Below are 16,032 nucleotides of genomic sequence, written 5' to 3'. Positions count from 1 at the left end.
TGACCCAGAGCAGACCGTGCACCTCCTTCATAGCTCCAGTCAATTACACGTGATTCAGAGCAGACCTAAGCACGTTCTTCACAGCTCCAGTCAATTACACGTGACCCGGAGCGGACAGTGCACGTTCTTCATAGCTCCAGTCAATTACACGTGACCCAGAGCAGACCGTGCACCTCCTTCACAGCTCCAGTCAATTACACGTGGCCCAGAGCAGACAGTGCACGTCCTTCACAGCTCCAGTCAATTACACGTGACCCAGAGCGGACCGTGCACCTCCTTCACAGCTCCAGTCAATTGCACGTGTCCCAGAGCAGACAGTGCACGTCCTTCATAGCTCCAGTCAATTACACTTGACCCAGAGCAGACAGTGCGCGTCCTTCACAGCTCCAATAAATTACACGTGACCCAGAGCAGACAGTGCGCATCCTTCACAGCTCCAGTCAATTACACGTGGCCCAGAGCAGACAGTGCACGTCCTTCATAGCTCCACTCAATTACACGTGACCCAGAGCAGACGGTGCACGTCCTTCACAGCTCCAGTCAATTACACGTGACCCAGAGCGGACAGTGCACGTCCTTCACAGCTCCAGTCAATTACACGTGACCCAGAGCAGACAGTGCACGTCCTTCACAGCTCCAGTCAATTACACGTGACCCAGAGCAGACCGTGCACCTCCTTCACAGCTCCAGTCAATTACACGTGACCCAGACAGTGCTCGTCCTTCACAACTCCAGTCAATTACACGTGACCCAGAGCAGACAGTCTGTGTCCTTCACAGCTCCAGTCAATAACACGTGACCCAGAGCAGACCGTGCGCGTCCTTCACCGCTCCAGTCAATAACACGTGACCCAGAGCAGACCGTGCACGTCCTTCACAGCTCCAGTAAATTACACGTGACCTAGAGCAGACAGTGCTCGTCCTTCACAGCTCCAGTCATTACACGTGACCCAGAGCGGACAGTGCACGTCCTTCACAGCTCCAGTCATTACACGTGACCCAGAGCGGACAGTGCACGTCCTTCACAGCTCCAGTAAATTACACGTGACCCAGAGCGGACAGTGCTCGTCCTTCTTAGCTCAAGTCAATTACACGTGATTCAGAGCAGACCTAAGCACGTTCTTCACAGCTCCAGTCAATTACACGTGACCCGGAGTGGACAGTGCTCGTCCTTCACAGCTCCAGTCATTACACGTGACCCAGAGCGGACAGTGCACGTCCTTCACAGCTCCAGTCATTACACGTGACCCAGAGCGGACAGTGCACGTCCTTCACAGCTCCAGTAAATTACACGTGACCCAGAGCGGACAGTGCTCGTCCTTCTTAGCTCCAGTCAATTACACGTGATTCAGAGCAGACCTAAGCACGTTCTTCACAGCTCCAGTCAATTACACGTGACCCGGAGTGGACAGTGCTCGTCCTTCACAGCTCCAGTAAATTACACGTGACGCAGAGCAGACCGTGCACCTCCTTCATAGCTCCAGTCAATTACACGTGGTCCAGAGCAGACTGTGCACGTCCTTCGCAGCTCCAGTAAATTACACCTGACCCAGAGCAGACCGTGCACGTTCTTCACAGCTCCAGTCAATTACACGTGACCCAGACAGTGCTCGTCCTTCACAACTCCAGTCAATTACACGTGACCCAGAGCAGACAGTCCATGTCCTTCACAGCTCCAGTCAATTACACGTAACCCTGAGCAGACAGTGCACGTCCTTCACAGCTCCAGTCAATTACACGTGACCCAGAGCAGACCGTGCACCTCCTTCTGATCTGATCTGATCCGAAGCGGCCGCTCCCCCCACGCTCCCTCACTGGCCATTGACTCGACCACGCTGGTGTCTGGTATCGTGTGCATTTCAGCCTATTTAGCGCTCCTCACCAGATTATAGCGCCTAGCATCGCGCTGCAATCACCCTTAATAGCGCGAGTTTGCTGTTGTCTGTAATTGCTGCATTTGACTATTATACATTGTGCGCTGGGTCTCTGAATGCTTAATTTGTAAGCTATCTGTACTACTTTGATAATATTTCCCTGCTGTTGCTCGGACCCTTAATCCTCCTGCCCCCCCGTTTCTTGACTTTCTATCCCGCCCTCCATTTCCCTGTTGTTCATTCCCCTGGCCCACCTACCCTCCTCGCTACCGCCTCCCTGCTGCCCCTCCCACCCACAAACGGAGAGATCACCTCCTCCTCTCTACAGCTGTGACCGTCCGGATCTGATCCGAAGCGGCCGCTCCCCCCACGCTCCCTCACTGGCCATTGACTCGACCACGCTGGTGTCTGGTATCGTGTGCATTTCAGCCTATTTAGCGCTCCTCACCAGATTATAGCGCCTAGCATCGCGCTGCAATCACCCTTAATAGCGCGAGTTTGCTGTTGTCTGTAATTGCTGCATTTGACTATTATACATTGTGCGCTGGGTCTCTGAATGCTTAATTTGTAAGCTATCTGTACTACTTTGATAATATTTCCCTGCTGTTGCTCGGACCCTTAATCCTCCTGCCCCCCCGTTTCTTGACTTTCTATCCCGCCCTCCATTTCCCTGTTGTTCATTCCCCTGGCCCACCTACCCTCCTCGCTACCGCCTCCCTGCTGCCCCTCCCACGCTCCGCCCCCCCCCCCCTCTCTCCATTTATGACCAATGACCCAACGCGCAGCGTCCACGCGCTTCGGCCTCGCCGAAGGTGCGCCAAAGGTAAGCCCGTCCGCGCCCGGACCGCGCCCAGCGCCATACCCCCTGCCCCTCGCGCTGCCCAGCCCTCCCGCATTACCTACGATGCCGCCACCCTCCTAGCCCTTAACCCCGGTCGCGCCCCCAACTGCGTCCAAGCCGCTCCTGGTCACACCCATGGACCTTTCTCTTGCTACTCCTGCAAATTCGTCGGCACTGTCAACATCTCCGCTACGCCCACAGCACAGATCCCCGACCCCAATCACCTTCAATGCATCCTTCTCAACACCCGATCAGTCCACAGGCATGCCATTGACCTATGGAACCTACTAGACACCATTTCTCCGGACATCGCCTTCCTTACGGAAACATGGATGAATGCTTCCTCCGCACCAGACATCACCATTGCCATCCCTGAAGACTATAAGATCACTCGCAAAGACCGTACCAGCCACACAGGAGGAGGAATCGCTATCGTCCATAAGAAATCAATCCGCATCTCAACCAGCTCTGACGCCAACCTCGCCAACTCCGAACACCTCCACTTCCAGATCCACATCGACCCCAAAACCACACTCAGAGGCACCCTCCTCTACAGACCACCAGGACCCCGCGCAAAATTCAGTGAAGACATCACGGACTTCATCACCCCACACGCGCTCCCCTCCAAAGACTACATCCTTTTGGGAGACCTCAACTTTCACCTTGAAAAGAGCTACGACCGCAACACCACCACCCTCTTGGACAACCTCGCCAACCTCGGACTTAAACAACTAGTCACTTCCCCCACCCACATCGCAGGTCACACACTCGACCCCATCTTTACATCCAGCAATCATGTCTCCTTCAGCCACACTACGGATCTCCTCTGGACTGACCACAGCTGCGTTCACTTCACCTACAACAAACCAAAACCCAACATCCACCTCCAACCTACCCTGCAAAGAAACTGGAACAAAATCACCACGGACCAAATCTCCGCATCGCTCCTTCGAAACTCCCCAGCCCTCTCTTCTAACGCTAACGAAGCCGCCGCCAACCTCACCCTATGGCTATCCAACACCGCCGACACCTTAGCTCCTCTGAAAAAACGTCAAAGTAAACCTGGCAGCAAGAAGGCCTCATGGTTCAACGATGATCTCAAGAAGTCCAAGAAACTCTGCCGTTCCCTCGAAAAGGCCTGGAAAAAAGACCCAACCACCAGCACCAAGGACGCCTTCAAAAGCGCCACCCGCACTCACCACCAACTGATCCGAAAAGCCAAGAAAACAGCATTCAAGGATCGACTTGACAACAACGCCCACAACAGCAAGGAACTTTTCAACATCGTCAAGGAATTTTCCAATCCCTCGGCCAACTCCAACGACATCACCCCCTCTCAAACCCTCTGCGACTCCCTAGCCTCTTTTTTCCACAACAAGATTGCAGACATCCACAACAGCTTTGACAACCAACCCGGAAACCATCCCACCCCACCATCTGCTGACCATCTTCCCCCCGTGAACACCCTTAACGCCTGGAACCCAATCTCCACTGAGGACACCATCCGCCTGATGAATTCCATCCACTCAGGATCACCCACAGACCCATGCCCTCACTACATCTTCAACAAAGCAGACTCCGTCATAGCACCGCACCTCCGAGACGTCATCAACTGCTCCTTCAACTCCGCTACCTTCCCAGAAGACTGGAAACACGCTGAACTCACCGCCCTTCTGAAAAAACCAACAGCGGACCCCACCGAACTCAAAAATTACCGCCCCATCTCGCTTCTTCCATTCCCGGCCAAAGTCATCGAGAAAGCCGTCAACAACCAGCTCGCCGCCTTCCTCGAAGCCAACAAATCCCTCGACCCCTCACAATCTGGCTTCCGAGCAAAACACAGCACTGAGACCGCCCTCATCGCAGCAACAGACGACATTCGAACTCTACTGGACAATGGAGACACAGTCGCCCTCATCCTCCTCGACCTCTCTGCAGCATTCGATACAGTCTGCCACAGCACCCTTCTACAACGCCTCAATAACATCGGAATTCAAGGAAAAGCACTTGAATGGATCACCTCGTTCCTCACCGGAAGAACCCAGAGAGTCCGCCTTCCTCCATTCAAGTCCGAGGCCTCTGAAGTCATCTGCGGCGTACCCCAAGGATCCTCACTCAGTCCCACCCTCTTCAACGTATACATGAGCCCCCTCGCGGCCATCGCACGCCAACACAACCTCAACATCATCTCTTACGCGGACGACACTCAACTGATCCTTTCTCTCACCAATGACCCCAGCACCGCCAAAACTAACCTACACGAAGGAATGAAAGAAGTTGCCGAATGGATGAAACAAAGCCGTCTGAAACTGAACTCAGACAAAACAGAAGTCCTCATCTTAGGTACATCCCCCTCTGCTTGGGACGACTCCTGGTGGCCGGAAGCCCTCGGAAAAGCACCCATCCCGACAGACCACGCACGGAACCTTGGCGTCATCCTGGACTCCTCACTCTGCGCCGTATCCTCCTCCTGCTTCAACATTCTTCGCATGCTCAGAAAAACATTTCGCTGGATCCCCTCCGAAACAAGGAAAACAGTCACCCACGCTCTGGTCACGAGCCGACTGGACTACGGAAACACCCTCTACGCAGGTACTACCGCTAAACTCCAGAAGAAACTCCAACAAATCCAAAACGCCTCAGCCAGGCTCATATTAGACATCCCACGCAACGAACACATCTCTGGTCACCTTAAAGACCTCCACTGGCTACCCGTCAATAAGAGAATCACTTTCCGACTGCTTACCCACGCACACAAATCACTCCACGACATCGGACCAGATTGCCTCAACTCTCGACTGTCCTTCTACACCCCCCCCCGCCAACTACGTTCTTCCGGCCAAGCCCTCGCCACTGTACCTCGCATCAACAAGACCACCATGGGAGGCAGATCCTTTTCATACCTGGCTGCTAAGACTTGGAACTCACTCCCCGCTTACCTTCGCCTCACCCAGAACCACCTAGCATTCAGAAAGCAGCTTAAAACGTGGATATTTGACAAATAATCCTCCTCCCCTTCCTAAGCGCCTTGAAACCCTCTGGGTATGTAGTGCGCTATACAAATTTTTTTGACTTGACTGACTTGACTTCATAGCTCCAGTCAATTACACGTGATTCAGAGCAGACCTAAGCACGTTCTTCACAGCTCCAGTCAATTACACGTGACCCGGAGCGGACAGTGCACGTTCTTCATAGCTCCAGTCAATTACACGTGACCCAGAGCAGACCGTGCACCTCCTTCACAGCTCCAGTCAATTACACGTGGCCCAGAGTAGACAGTGCACGTCCTTCACAGCTCCAGTCAATTACACGTGACCCAGAGCGGACCGTGCACCTCCTTCACAGCTCCAGTCAATTACACGTGGCCCAGAGCAGACAGTGCACGTCCTTCATAGCTCCAGTCAATTACACTTGACCCAGAGCAGACAGTGCGCGTCCTTCACAGCTCCAATAAATTACACGTGACCCAGAGCAGACAGTGCGCATCCTTCACAGCTCCAGTCAATTACACGTGGCCCAGAGCAGACAGTGCACGTCCTTCATAGCTCCACTCAATTACACGTGACCCAGAGCAGACAGTGCACGTCCTTCACAGCTCCAGTCAATTACACGTGACCCAGAGCAGACAGTGCTCATCCTTCACAGCTCCAGTCAATTACACGTGACCTAGACAGTGCCCGTCCTTCACAGCTCCAGTCAATTACACGTGACCCAGAGCAGACAGTCTGTGTCCTTCACAGCTCCAGTCAATAACACGTGACCCAGAGCAGACCGTGCACCTCCTTCACAGCTCCAGTCAATTACACGTGACCCAGACCGTGCACCTCCTTCATAGCTCCAGTCAATTACCCGTGACCCAGAGCAGACAGTGCGCGTCCTTCACAGCTCCAGTCAATTACACAATCAGGCAGTGGAAGAAGTGAATTCTGTCATGAACCATGCTTCTTCCTACCAGGATGAGGGATCAGGGCTGGGGTGATCGAATGCCTTAAGGTGTGTAGGTTTGTGCAGGAGTGGAACCCTTTATATCTACTCATGAGACGCCCTGTGTTTTTGTTGTAGTGACATCATTCCTAGTTAAACAAGAGGATGATGCCAATAGCATGGGCCCCCAGCTCTCGAAGAAAGGAAATTACCACGTCAGACATCCACGTGAGTAAATGATAGTGCACATCTCTCTCACTCTCTCTCTCTCTCCTGGAAGTGCTGCATCCGATAACTCAGATGAGGCACTTCACTTTGTCCTACCACTTGATTACAATATTCTCGGATACAGCAGTCTGTTCACATCATTTGTTCCGTGCACCTAGAATCGCTTGAAAAAGAGTCAGTGATGGACGCAGAATGATGCATTATGCCTGTGCTTCCCTTCTCCATGTCCTCCTCCTTCTCCCCCTCCTCCTCCTCCTCCTGCTGCTCCTTCTCCTCCTCCTCCTCCTGCTCCTCTCCCCTTCCTCCTCCTCGGTTGCAGAGCCTGAGAGTGCGTTGTCTTTGAATCTCTGCACCACCTCCTAGGCTTCTCTTTGGTACTTCAACCTGCCCAACGTCACCACCTACTTACACCCCCCTCATAGGGAGTCCAGGTAGAGAGAGGGAAGATTATGGAGGTGTCTTCCGTATCTGAGCCTGTTATGGCACGGGAAGGGGCTAGAGCCAGGCTGGTGTCACCGCTCCTTTGCCTTCGGAGCCCTCCCCCTTTATCTTCTGCAAACTAGCTGAATTTCTCCCTAAAGACGACTTACTGAAGCCTAAAGGCGCTGCCTCAGAACAGCACCTCCTATGGTGGGTCGTGACCATGCTACTTCTGGGTGGCCATCACATACCTAATACTGTGGCTGTCTGTGCTTATTGTTGGTCATGGAACATCCACCCTAGGGGGCTCCCCCCTAGACCTTCGACTGTAGTCATTCTAGATCTTGACATCTCCACTTTAGGGTAGATGCCATCGAACACCTTTAGTTATCCTTAGTTTGCTTAAGCAGATTCATAGTAATGCAAATGGATTCTGGTGACTCGCACCTTCTGTCCAAGAGTCCGCGACCGGCGCTGCTAGAGAATGGAAACTGGATTCCGTTCTTGTTGTGACATTGAATCTTCTTTGATGGCCCCAATGGGATGACATCAAAACTGCTCTTGACTTCAGTTGATTAGCAGTTCTCCTTCTACTTGACCTTTCTTCAGACTTCGATACACTTCATCCTACTTAGCAATATGGTCAGAACAAAGACTTTGCTGTCACATCTTCATGATGCAGTAAGCAGAAGCCATAAAACCCGCTGAGGTATCTTCCATCCCACTAGGAAGATAACCGCATTGTGTCACCCCTGCCCCATTGTCACCTTGGAACGCGCCGTGGCGACATCACTTAGAATGTCACCACGGACAGCGTTCCAAGGCGAGCGCCGGGGATTGCGAGAGAGATTGTTTTGGTGCCAGTCAGCTGTGGCTGGGGTCCGATGTATCTTAATGAATCTGAATAAATCCTCCTTACAAATCTATCGCCTTCGCCTCTCATCTTTTGGCTGTTGCTACACCCGCTTCGGATGTTAAGAATAGGTTCTTCACTACTCAGTGTCAGTTGCACATCCAGCCCTTTTGAGGCTCTCCCGGTCACTGCACACTTGTCACATACCTGGATGTTCTGCAAAGACACACCAGCTACACTAAGCAAATTAGCAAGAGCCAGGAAGTGCGAAGAAATAGCTCAGTTTATGGCAGCTTCAGTGACTTTTCTAGGAAGTCCTAATCAACATTCAGATGCCTCTGCTTCGTGCACAAGGTGCACTGTGTAAAAAAGCATCCTAGGAACTGGACCAGCTGATCATTCTTGGACAGTCCTGCTCTCCCCGAGTAGCCTCCGCTCTCTTCAGTTTAATAAACATAACTCCCTGCTGTCACCCCACTGATGGATACGTTCATGGAAACTGGTCAAACAGTTTGTACATATCCTGTAGGTAAACCTGGCTCCTTTTGCTACCAGGCCGCGCCCCCACAAGCTGTCTCAATGGCAACTCTACATTGTCCTGCGTGGAATGGATGTGATAATGATAGCCTGGATCTGTGAGGACAGTTTTTCCAGATTAAGTTCCATTTGTGAAAGTCAGGGTCCCTTTAGGATGAGCCCTGCAAGTAATCAAGCTTCCGTAAGCGTGCCAACGGAAAAACAGGGGCTGCTATCTCCTGCCCAGGTGGTGCATCCTCTCACCCTTACTGGTAAGAAGTGGTATCATATGTCACAGCATGCCAAACCTTTGTTGCCCGAGTCATTTCATTTAACATTTCAAAATCAATTGTTTTTACTTGTAGACCAATTGTGATATTGATAGAAAAAAATAGCAATGGAAGAGCAGGTCAGATGGAATTACACTGGCGCACGTCCCCAACCCTGACTGTGTGTTGAAACATGATTGATAAGTGGATTCCAAACATGCAATTTTATTTTGCCTGTTATTGGCACAAACATGCATGTCTAATACATGTTACTTGTTAAGTAGACATCTCTATAGCCCTACTTCCTTGTCTGAGTTCTGTCCCTGTTTTTAAAATCTGGTCACTGTGTCTGATGCTACCTCCGGTGTCCAAAGCCGGTGGTCTGAAACCCACTTCCTCCTGTGTCCAACGTAGTTCCAGAAAGACTGGTTCAAGCTTAGGTTTTCAGGATCTTGACAAGACAAATTTGCTATACAATGAACAGCATTTAAATAGTTGTCCTGAAAAACTGTCATACATGTGTTTCTCCGGTACTTGTGCAGGGCCCTACTGCCCCAATGCTGTAAGAAAAGGAGGAGTGAAAAGAATGGCTTGTACGACCGCCACGGTGGTCACACTTCATGGGCAGGATATTTGAAGTTGACTATTTACTTTTCACACAGATTCACATTGTACTCTGGCTCACTGGGTAATTCACAGCTTCGACAGGGTCTTCTTTTCAGTGGCCCCTGGTCCTGAAATTCAAGCCATAATATTGAGGCCACAGCAGCGATTTTGCCCAGACCTTACATTGTTTCCCGACAGCCCTATTAAAACATAGTTTAGCCCCAGAGCAATGTTGTTAATATTGGGCAACGTATGCACAATTTAAACATGTCATAGATGCTAATATTTCTGTTTTGTACACATAACTGGACACCTACTGATTGTGAATGTTTAAATCCTACAGGTGATGGAAGCGTAAACACAGAAATGAAAGTGAGATGCCCTGTGGTATCTGCTGATAAAACTGGAGAATTCAAAGCATTATGCGGACAAGAAGGCACGGTGGGACCACAGTCTAAAAGTTACATTTGGCCAGAAATAAATCTGGATTTCGAAGTGGAGAAAAATGCCCAGCATGAAAGTGGCTCCAGTCATCAAGTATACAAGGGGCATCTTCAAGACGTGGCTTTCGATTTTCATAGTGCACAAAAGAGTGACGTGAATACTGAAAATATTCTTGGATACCAATCAAAGACCCAGAAATACTGGAGATCACAAAACCATTATCAGGTAGAGAGGACATTTCCTATGCAGCGCCCTCCTGGACACCGGTGCCTACATACTAACAAGTCTAGTGTTGCTGACTGTGAAAAATGCTTCACGAGAAAGGGGGCCCTCTTTGAACACAAGACAACCCTTGTGGTGGAAAGACCATATCAATGTACTGAATGTGAGAAAACCTTCAAGCACAAGGAAAACTTTATTGAGCATCAGCGAACACACACGGGGCAAAGGCCTTATCAGTGCACCGACTGTGGGAAAAGTTTCATTCGAAAGAGAACGCTCATTGCCCACCAGAGAATACATACAGGCGAGCGGCCATATCAGTGTACTGGCTGCGGCAAAAGCTTTAGTCTAAAGCATAATCTTAATACGCATCAGAAAACATGTCGACATTTTCTATGAGAGAAAAGATGCATCTCGGCCTAATGTATACAATCTATACTATGCCTATACTATGCAGTCAGTGGAGGGAAATGAGGGCTAGCATCACTTGAAGGCTCAGCTTATTTCAGTTCAAGAAACATGCTTGAGCTGATGGCCGACATACCCAAGGTACAACTCCTGTGGCATTGTGCGAAAAGGAGACCTAGGCACGCTTATTTAATTTGTACCCATCTGTTTACAATAGTTATGCTTATATTTTTTAAAATGTGTTTCATTTAACTCGCTAGATTGGTCTTTACATATTTAGGACCCGATTTAGAGTTTGGTGGAGAGGGTACTCCTTTGCAACAGTGATGCAGAACCCTTTCTGCCAATTTATGGCTGGGAAGATCGACAGTTTGTCTGATTAAGCCTACTCCAGCTCAGTCACCGATATGCTCCTCAGACGCCCTCACAGAGTTTGGCCGTGAGAGTTAAGCCATCCGACCTCCTGCCCAATTTAGAATCGGTGATCTGTAGATTTTTTATTATTTTGCTGTCCATGGCTGCCAGGGAAAAACAAAATAATTACCCCACACCGTGGGTGAACATTTCTATAGGGTGGGTGCTATTAGTTTAAAATGTTTCTGAAACAAACTCTCGCTTTAGGAGTGGGTTTTTGGCAAATGAAAAATGTTCAGTTTGGTGTAAGTGTCCACCATCAATGGTGGATACAAAGCAAGCTTAGAACGGCCTTTATGCTTTGTCAGGAAAACAGTGTCGGAGTTGACCTGCTGCACATAACTGATCTTTGGCACTCCTTTGGTTCAGCAGTTGGAGGCCATTGAGCTGCTGGATGACCTTGCTTCCGTTGCCTTGGGACACGTCTAGTCTTCATTGTTGGCAGCGCAACCTTGATTTAAATTTCCATAAACTCTAACTCAGACATCAATCAGTGTGTACCCAAACTCGAGTTGACCAGGGCATAGCTCTGTTTTACAGTTGTACGGTCAGTTGCACTTCCTTCATGAAATAATTGCTTATTCCTGAGCATGTTTTTCAGTAATTCATGTTGCCAATTCCTATAGTATTTGGGCTTTACCAGAAAGAATAATCGGAATAAATGACTGTGGCTGATTCTCAAAACGTTCTCCAGTATTTCTACACAATAGGAGTAATATGGTTAATGAACTCTAGAAGAAAAAGGAAGTAAATGATTTGGACGTAGGGACTGGGTAACTGGAAATGCATGTGTGTCTTACCTCTGAGTGTCTTACCTCTGCGTGTATTGCTCTCTATAGTGCAAATCTTGCTGGGCAGCAGCGAACCGCCGAACACTGGTGGAGATGCTCCGAGACGATACAAGACTGTACTCCATTTGGGGATTTACACACTTCAGTTTCACAGTGAATTTTCATTTCAGCTCGTGACATTACTCATATAGTAACAATTTTAAGCACCGGGATATTAAGGGTTTTCTCTGAATCACACTATTTTAAGTCAAGCGCCAGATCAGCATCTTGGGGCCAAATGTAGGACCATTTGCTTTTGCGACTCGCAAAGTGCGAAAAATTGCAAGTCGCAATTTGAGAGTCGCAAAAGCAAATGTAAGAGACACTGTTAGCGATTCCCAATGGGGTCGAAAAATGTGAGGCTCATGCATATTAATGAACCACTCACAATTTGTGACCCCTTTGGAAATGGCTGGGCCTCCCAGGGATGGTGGCCTGCTGGGCTCAGCAGACCTCCATGTCAGGGACTGATTTTAAATAAAGCAGTTTTTTTAAAATGCAGCCCGTTTTCCTTAAAGGAAAACACGATGAATTAAAAAAAAAAAAAACATTTTCATTTAATTTTTTAAAGGCAGACAGTGGTCCCTGGGACCAATGCCTGCCCTTAAAAAATATGTTCGAGGCATATGGGCTGTAGATTGTATACTGTAGCATAGATCGCCATCTAGTGTTGGGCTCGGATGTTATTGTAGAAGTTTTGTAGTCACGAGATAGGTGACTCCTCCTTTGGTTAGTAGTGCGCATGGGCATCGACTCCATCTCCAGATTGTTTTTTTCCTCCAATGGGTTCGGGTGGGACATGCTGCGCTCTAGCTCGGTACCGTATTTTCGAAACTTTTCGGCGCGCAATCTATCCTCTTCGACAGTATTGTCTCCTTCGCGTGCTTTCGAATCGCAAACTTATATTTCTCAACTCCATTTGTCAATACGGGCCGTTGGGCCTATCGATGCCATTGGGACCTACGGCTAATGGAAAGAACTCCATTTAAAAAATGCCCCTGGTGTGGAGCTAAATTTCCACACAGTGATCATCACCAGGTCTGCATTCTTTGCCTATCGCCAGAACAAGAGGAGAAGGATTGCCAAGCCTGTGCTTCCTTTCGCTCGAAGAAGACCACCCGTGATTGCCAATTCGACGACACGTCATGGCTCAACAAGCTGCACCGGTGCCAGAAGACATCTTTGATGAAGGCCCCCGATAATCCAGAGGCAGAGGATTCTGAGGATCTCAAGATAGTCTAAAGAGGATGACTCTGGGTCTGATGACATCACTCGAGGTCAACGAGTGAGTACAAAAGCCCCTACTCCTGCCCACAGAAAAGCAGAAGGCTCTAGTCAAGATTTCGCCTGCAGGCCCTAGTCGAGACCAGAAGAAAACTTCAGAAGCCCCGCCTCTGGGCCCGGCTCAGAGGAAAATGGAAAAACCTTCCGGCAGCTCGTGACCGAGCAAGCCGCACATCACTATCCTTAAAACACCTTCGGTGCTGAAATCTGGGATACACCCCATTCAGTCACTTTCAAAAAGACCTCGGTACCGAGTCCTTCAGGACCAAAAGACCATAAGGCCTCGGAACCGGACAAGCACCAGATATCTTTGGCTCCAAAGAAAAGGTCTGAATAAACACCACCTTCGATGCCGACGGAGCATAAAACTCCTTCTAAGGCTCCAGAGACCCAATTAAAGCCACGCTCGGAACCGAAAAAGTCAGCACCGAGAACAGACGCCAGTATGAACTGTTTCGACCAGATCCTGTCGACCCAAGGCAAAAACATTACAGGTGGACACTAAACGAGGCCATATTGTCACTATTGCAGCAAAAAAAGAGGAAATGTGATACTTTGGAACATCACCTATAAGACCCTCTTCTCCTATTCTTCCTGCAAAACCTTTATCTCCTAAGAACTCTCCTATACAATCTCCTGGATTGTCTCCAAGCTCACCCTTAGTACCACAGGATGAGGATGGTTTAGGGGGTGGCAAGGGACACGGTAATGATCCTGTAGATGACCCTAATAATAACAACACTACCCCTCCACAGGATACATGGGATGATTATGACGATCCTGCAGGTCCGCCAGACATCTCTGCGCCAGACCCATCTAAGCCATCACCCCCAGACGATACTATAGGCTTTAGCCAACTTATTAATAGGACTGCACTATACCATGCCGTGTCACTACATTCAGTCCCCATGGAAGAAGATTTCTAAATTGACACTTTTGCTCAGTCCCACAAGATCAAATATACATTACCCATGCTTAAAGAGGTCATTAAACACACACCCGACATAGTTAAAGACCCTGTCATGGCCAGGATTCTCAATCCACGCATTGAGAAAAAATATAGACCAGCCCCTAAAGATCCCATGTACATCAAGGCACAACTACCATTAGACTCCTTGGTAGTCTCCAATGCAAGAAAACGGGCTAAATCCCAAACTTCTGGTGATGCACCACCCCCAGATAAAGAGTCTAAACTGCTGGATGCATCAGGCACACATGGTGCTTCCCAAGCAGCCAATCACTGAAGAATAGCCAATGCACAAGCTCTACTCGTTAGATGAGACAGGGCTCACTACATTGAGCTGGAAAATCTTACATAACACTTACCTGACCAATACAAAGCCAAGGGCAATGATTTAGTCCAGGAGGGCAAGTTAATTACATTTTGCCTCCATCAAATGTGCCCTTGATGCAGCTGACACTGCATCTAGATCAGTTAACACTAGTATCTTACTCCGCAGAAATGCATGGTTACGCATTTCCGAATTTAAACAGGAAGTGCAAACAACTATTTTAAACCAATCATTTGATCAGGAACACCTCTTTTGGGCCAGCTGTAGACACAGCTCTAGAAAAAATGAAGAAAGACACAGACGCTGCTAAATATATGGGAGCAATACAATTTTAGACTAGACAAGGGGGTCCTTTCGTCGCTCCTTCTATAGGGGCGGATCCAAAAACATTACCACAGAGGTGACAACTTCCTCCTATAAAACTAATACACAAACATCCCCCAACAAGGGATATCGTAGGGGTGGGTACAGAGGAAATAATAACAAAGGGAGAGTACAAGGTAACTACAACCGAACCTCCCCTACTACCAAGCAATGACTTCCCTCCGCTTCCTCCAGACCATTCCACTCCGGTCGGAGGAAACCTATCACAGCTCCTACCTGTCTGGAACAACATCACCACAGACAGGTGGGTGAGAAAGATTATCCAGTATGGTTACTGCCTGGAACTCACCTCTACCCCTCCTCACATACCACCCAGACAATGGCCAATGTCCACATAACATCTTACGCTTCTAAAGCAGGAGGTTCTCTCTCTTGCAAAAACATGCAATAGAACCGGTTTCTCCACACCATCAAGGTACAGGGGTTTATTCCCTTTGGACGGTTCTCTCAGGCCAATACTAGACCTCAGGTCCTTAAACCTGTACATACAATCCGACCACTTCCACATGGTCACTCTGCAACAGGTTCTTCCACAGCTCCAACAAGGAGATTCCCTTGACACCTTAGACCTCAAGGGCGCCTACTTTCACATTCACCCTGCTCACAGGAAATACCTACAGTTGTTAGTGGACGGTCAACACTACCAGTACAAAGTCCTTCCATTCGGAGTGACAACAGCACCCAGAGTCTTCACAAACACATTGCAGTGGTTGCAGCCCACTTAAGAAGACAACACATTCATGTGTTTCCTTACCTGTACGACTGGCTCATAAAATCCAAGTCACACACAGATTGTCTACAACAAAACACAAGACAATTAGTCTGCTGCATAACTTAGGGTTTACAATAAAGTCACATCTTCAACCGTCCCATACCCAGCAGTATCTAGGTGCAACAATAGATACTTCCAAGGCACTAGCATTCCCCAATCCTGCCTGGATATCCACTATGCTAGCTCTCATAACAAAATTTCAACCACAAAAATCACTCCCAGCATGAGTTTTCATGCAGCTCATAGGGATGATGGCCTCTTGCATCTAAATTGTCCCTTACGCAAGACTCCAAATGCGTCCATTACAGGAATGTTTGACACATCAGTGGAACCAGGCTCAGGGTCAGCTTACAAATCTGGTGTTGGTGGACAGACGCACACATCGCTTCTTGCAGTGATGGAATACACAAAATCTTTATAGAGGGCGGCCGTTTCTGGACCCGGTTCCACAG

General features: G+C 49.0%; 1 protein-coding gene across 1 annotated transcript in view; it reads left to right on the top strand.

Moving 5' to 3' along the window:
• The window catches only part of LOC147729423 (uncharacterized), a 104,315-nt gene extending 92,613 nt beyond the window's left edge, over nt 1-11,702 (top strand). The window contains exons 7-8 of the mRNA XM_086959766.1: nt 6,777-6,866; nt 9,874-11,702. Coding sequence (XP_086815892.1) covers nt 6,777-6,866; nt 9,874-10,595 — 812 coding nt within the window. The 3' untranslated portion in view covers nt 10,596-11,702. The remainder of the gene's footprint in view (nt 1-6,776; nt 6,867-9,873) is intronic.
• The last annotated feature ends 4,330 nt before the right edge of the window (nt 11,703-16,032 follow it).

This window comes from Lissotriton vulgaris, chromosome 2_2 (genome assembly GCF_964263255.1).
Source record: "Lissotriton vulgaris chromosome 2_2, aLisVul1.2, whole genome shotgun sequence".
NCBI classification, from domain to species: Eukaryota; Metazoa; Chordata; class Amphibia; order Caudata; family Salamandridae; genus Lissotriton; species Lissotriton vulgaris.
The sequence above is the reverse complement of the archived record's forward strand: the minus strand, read 5'-3'. Positions and strand labels throughout refer to the sequence as shown.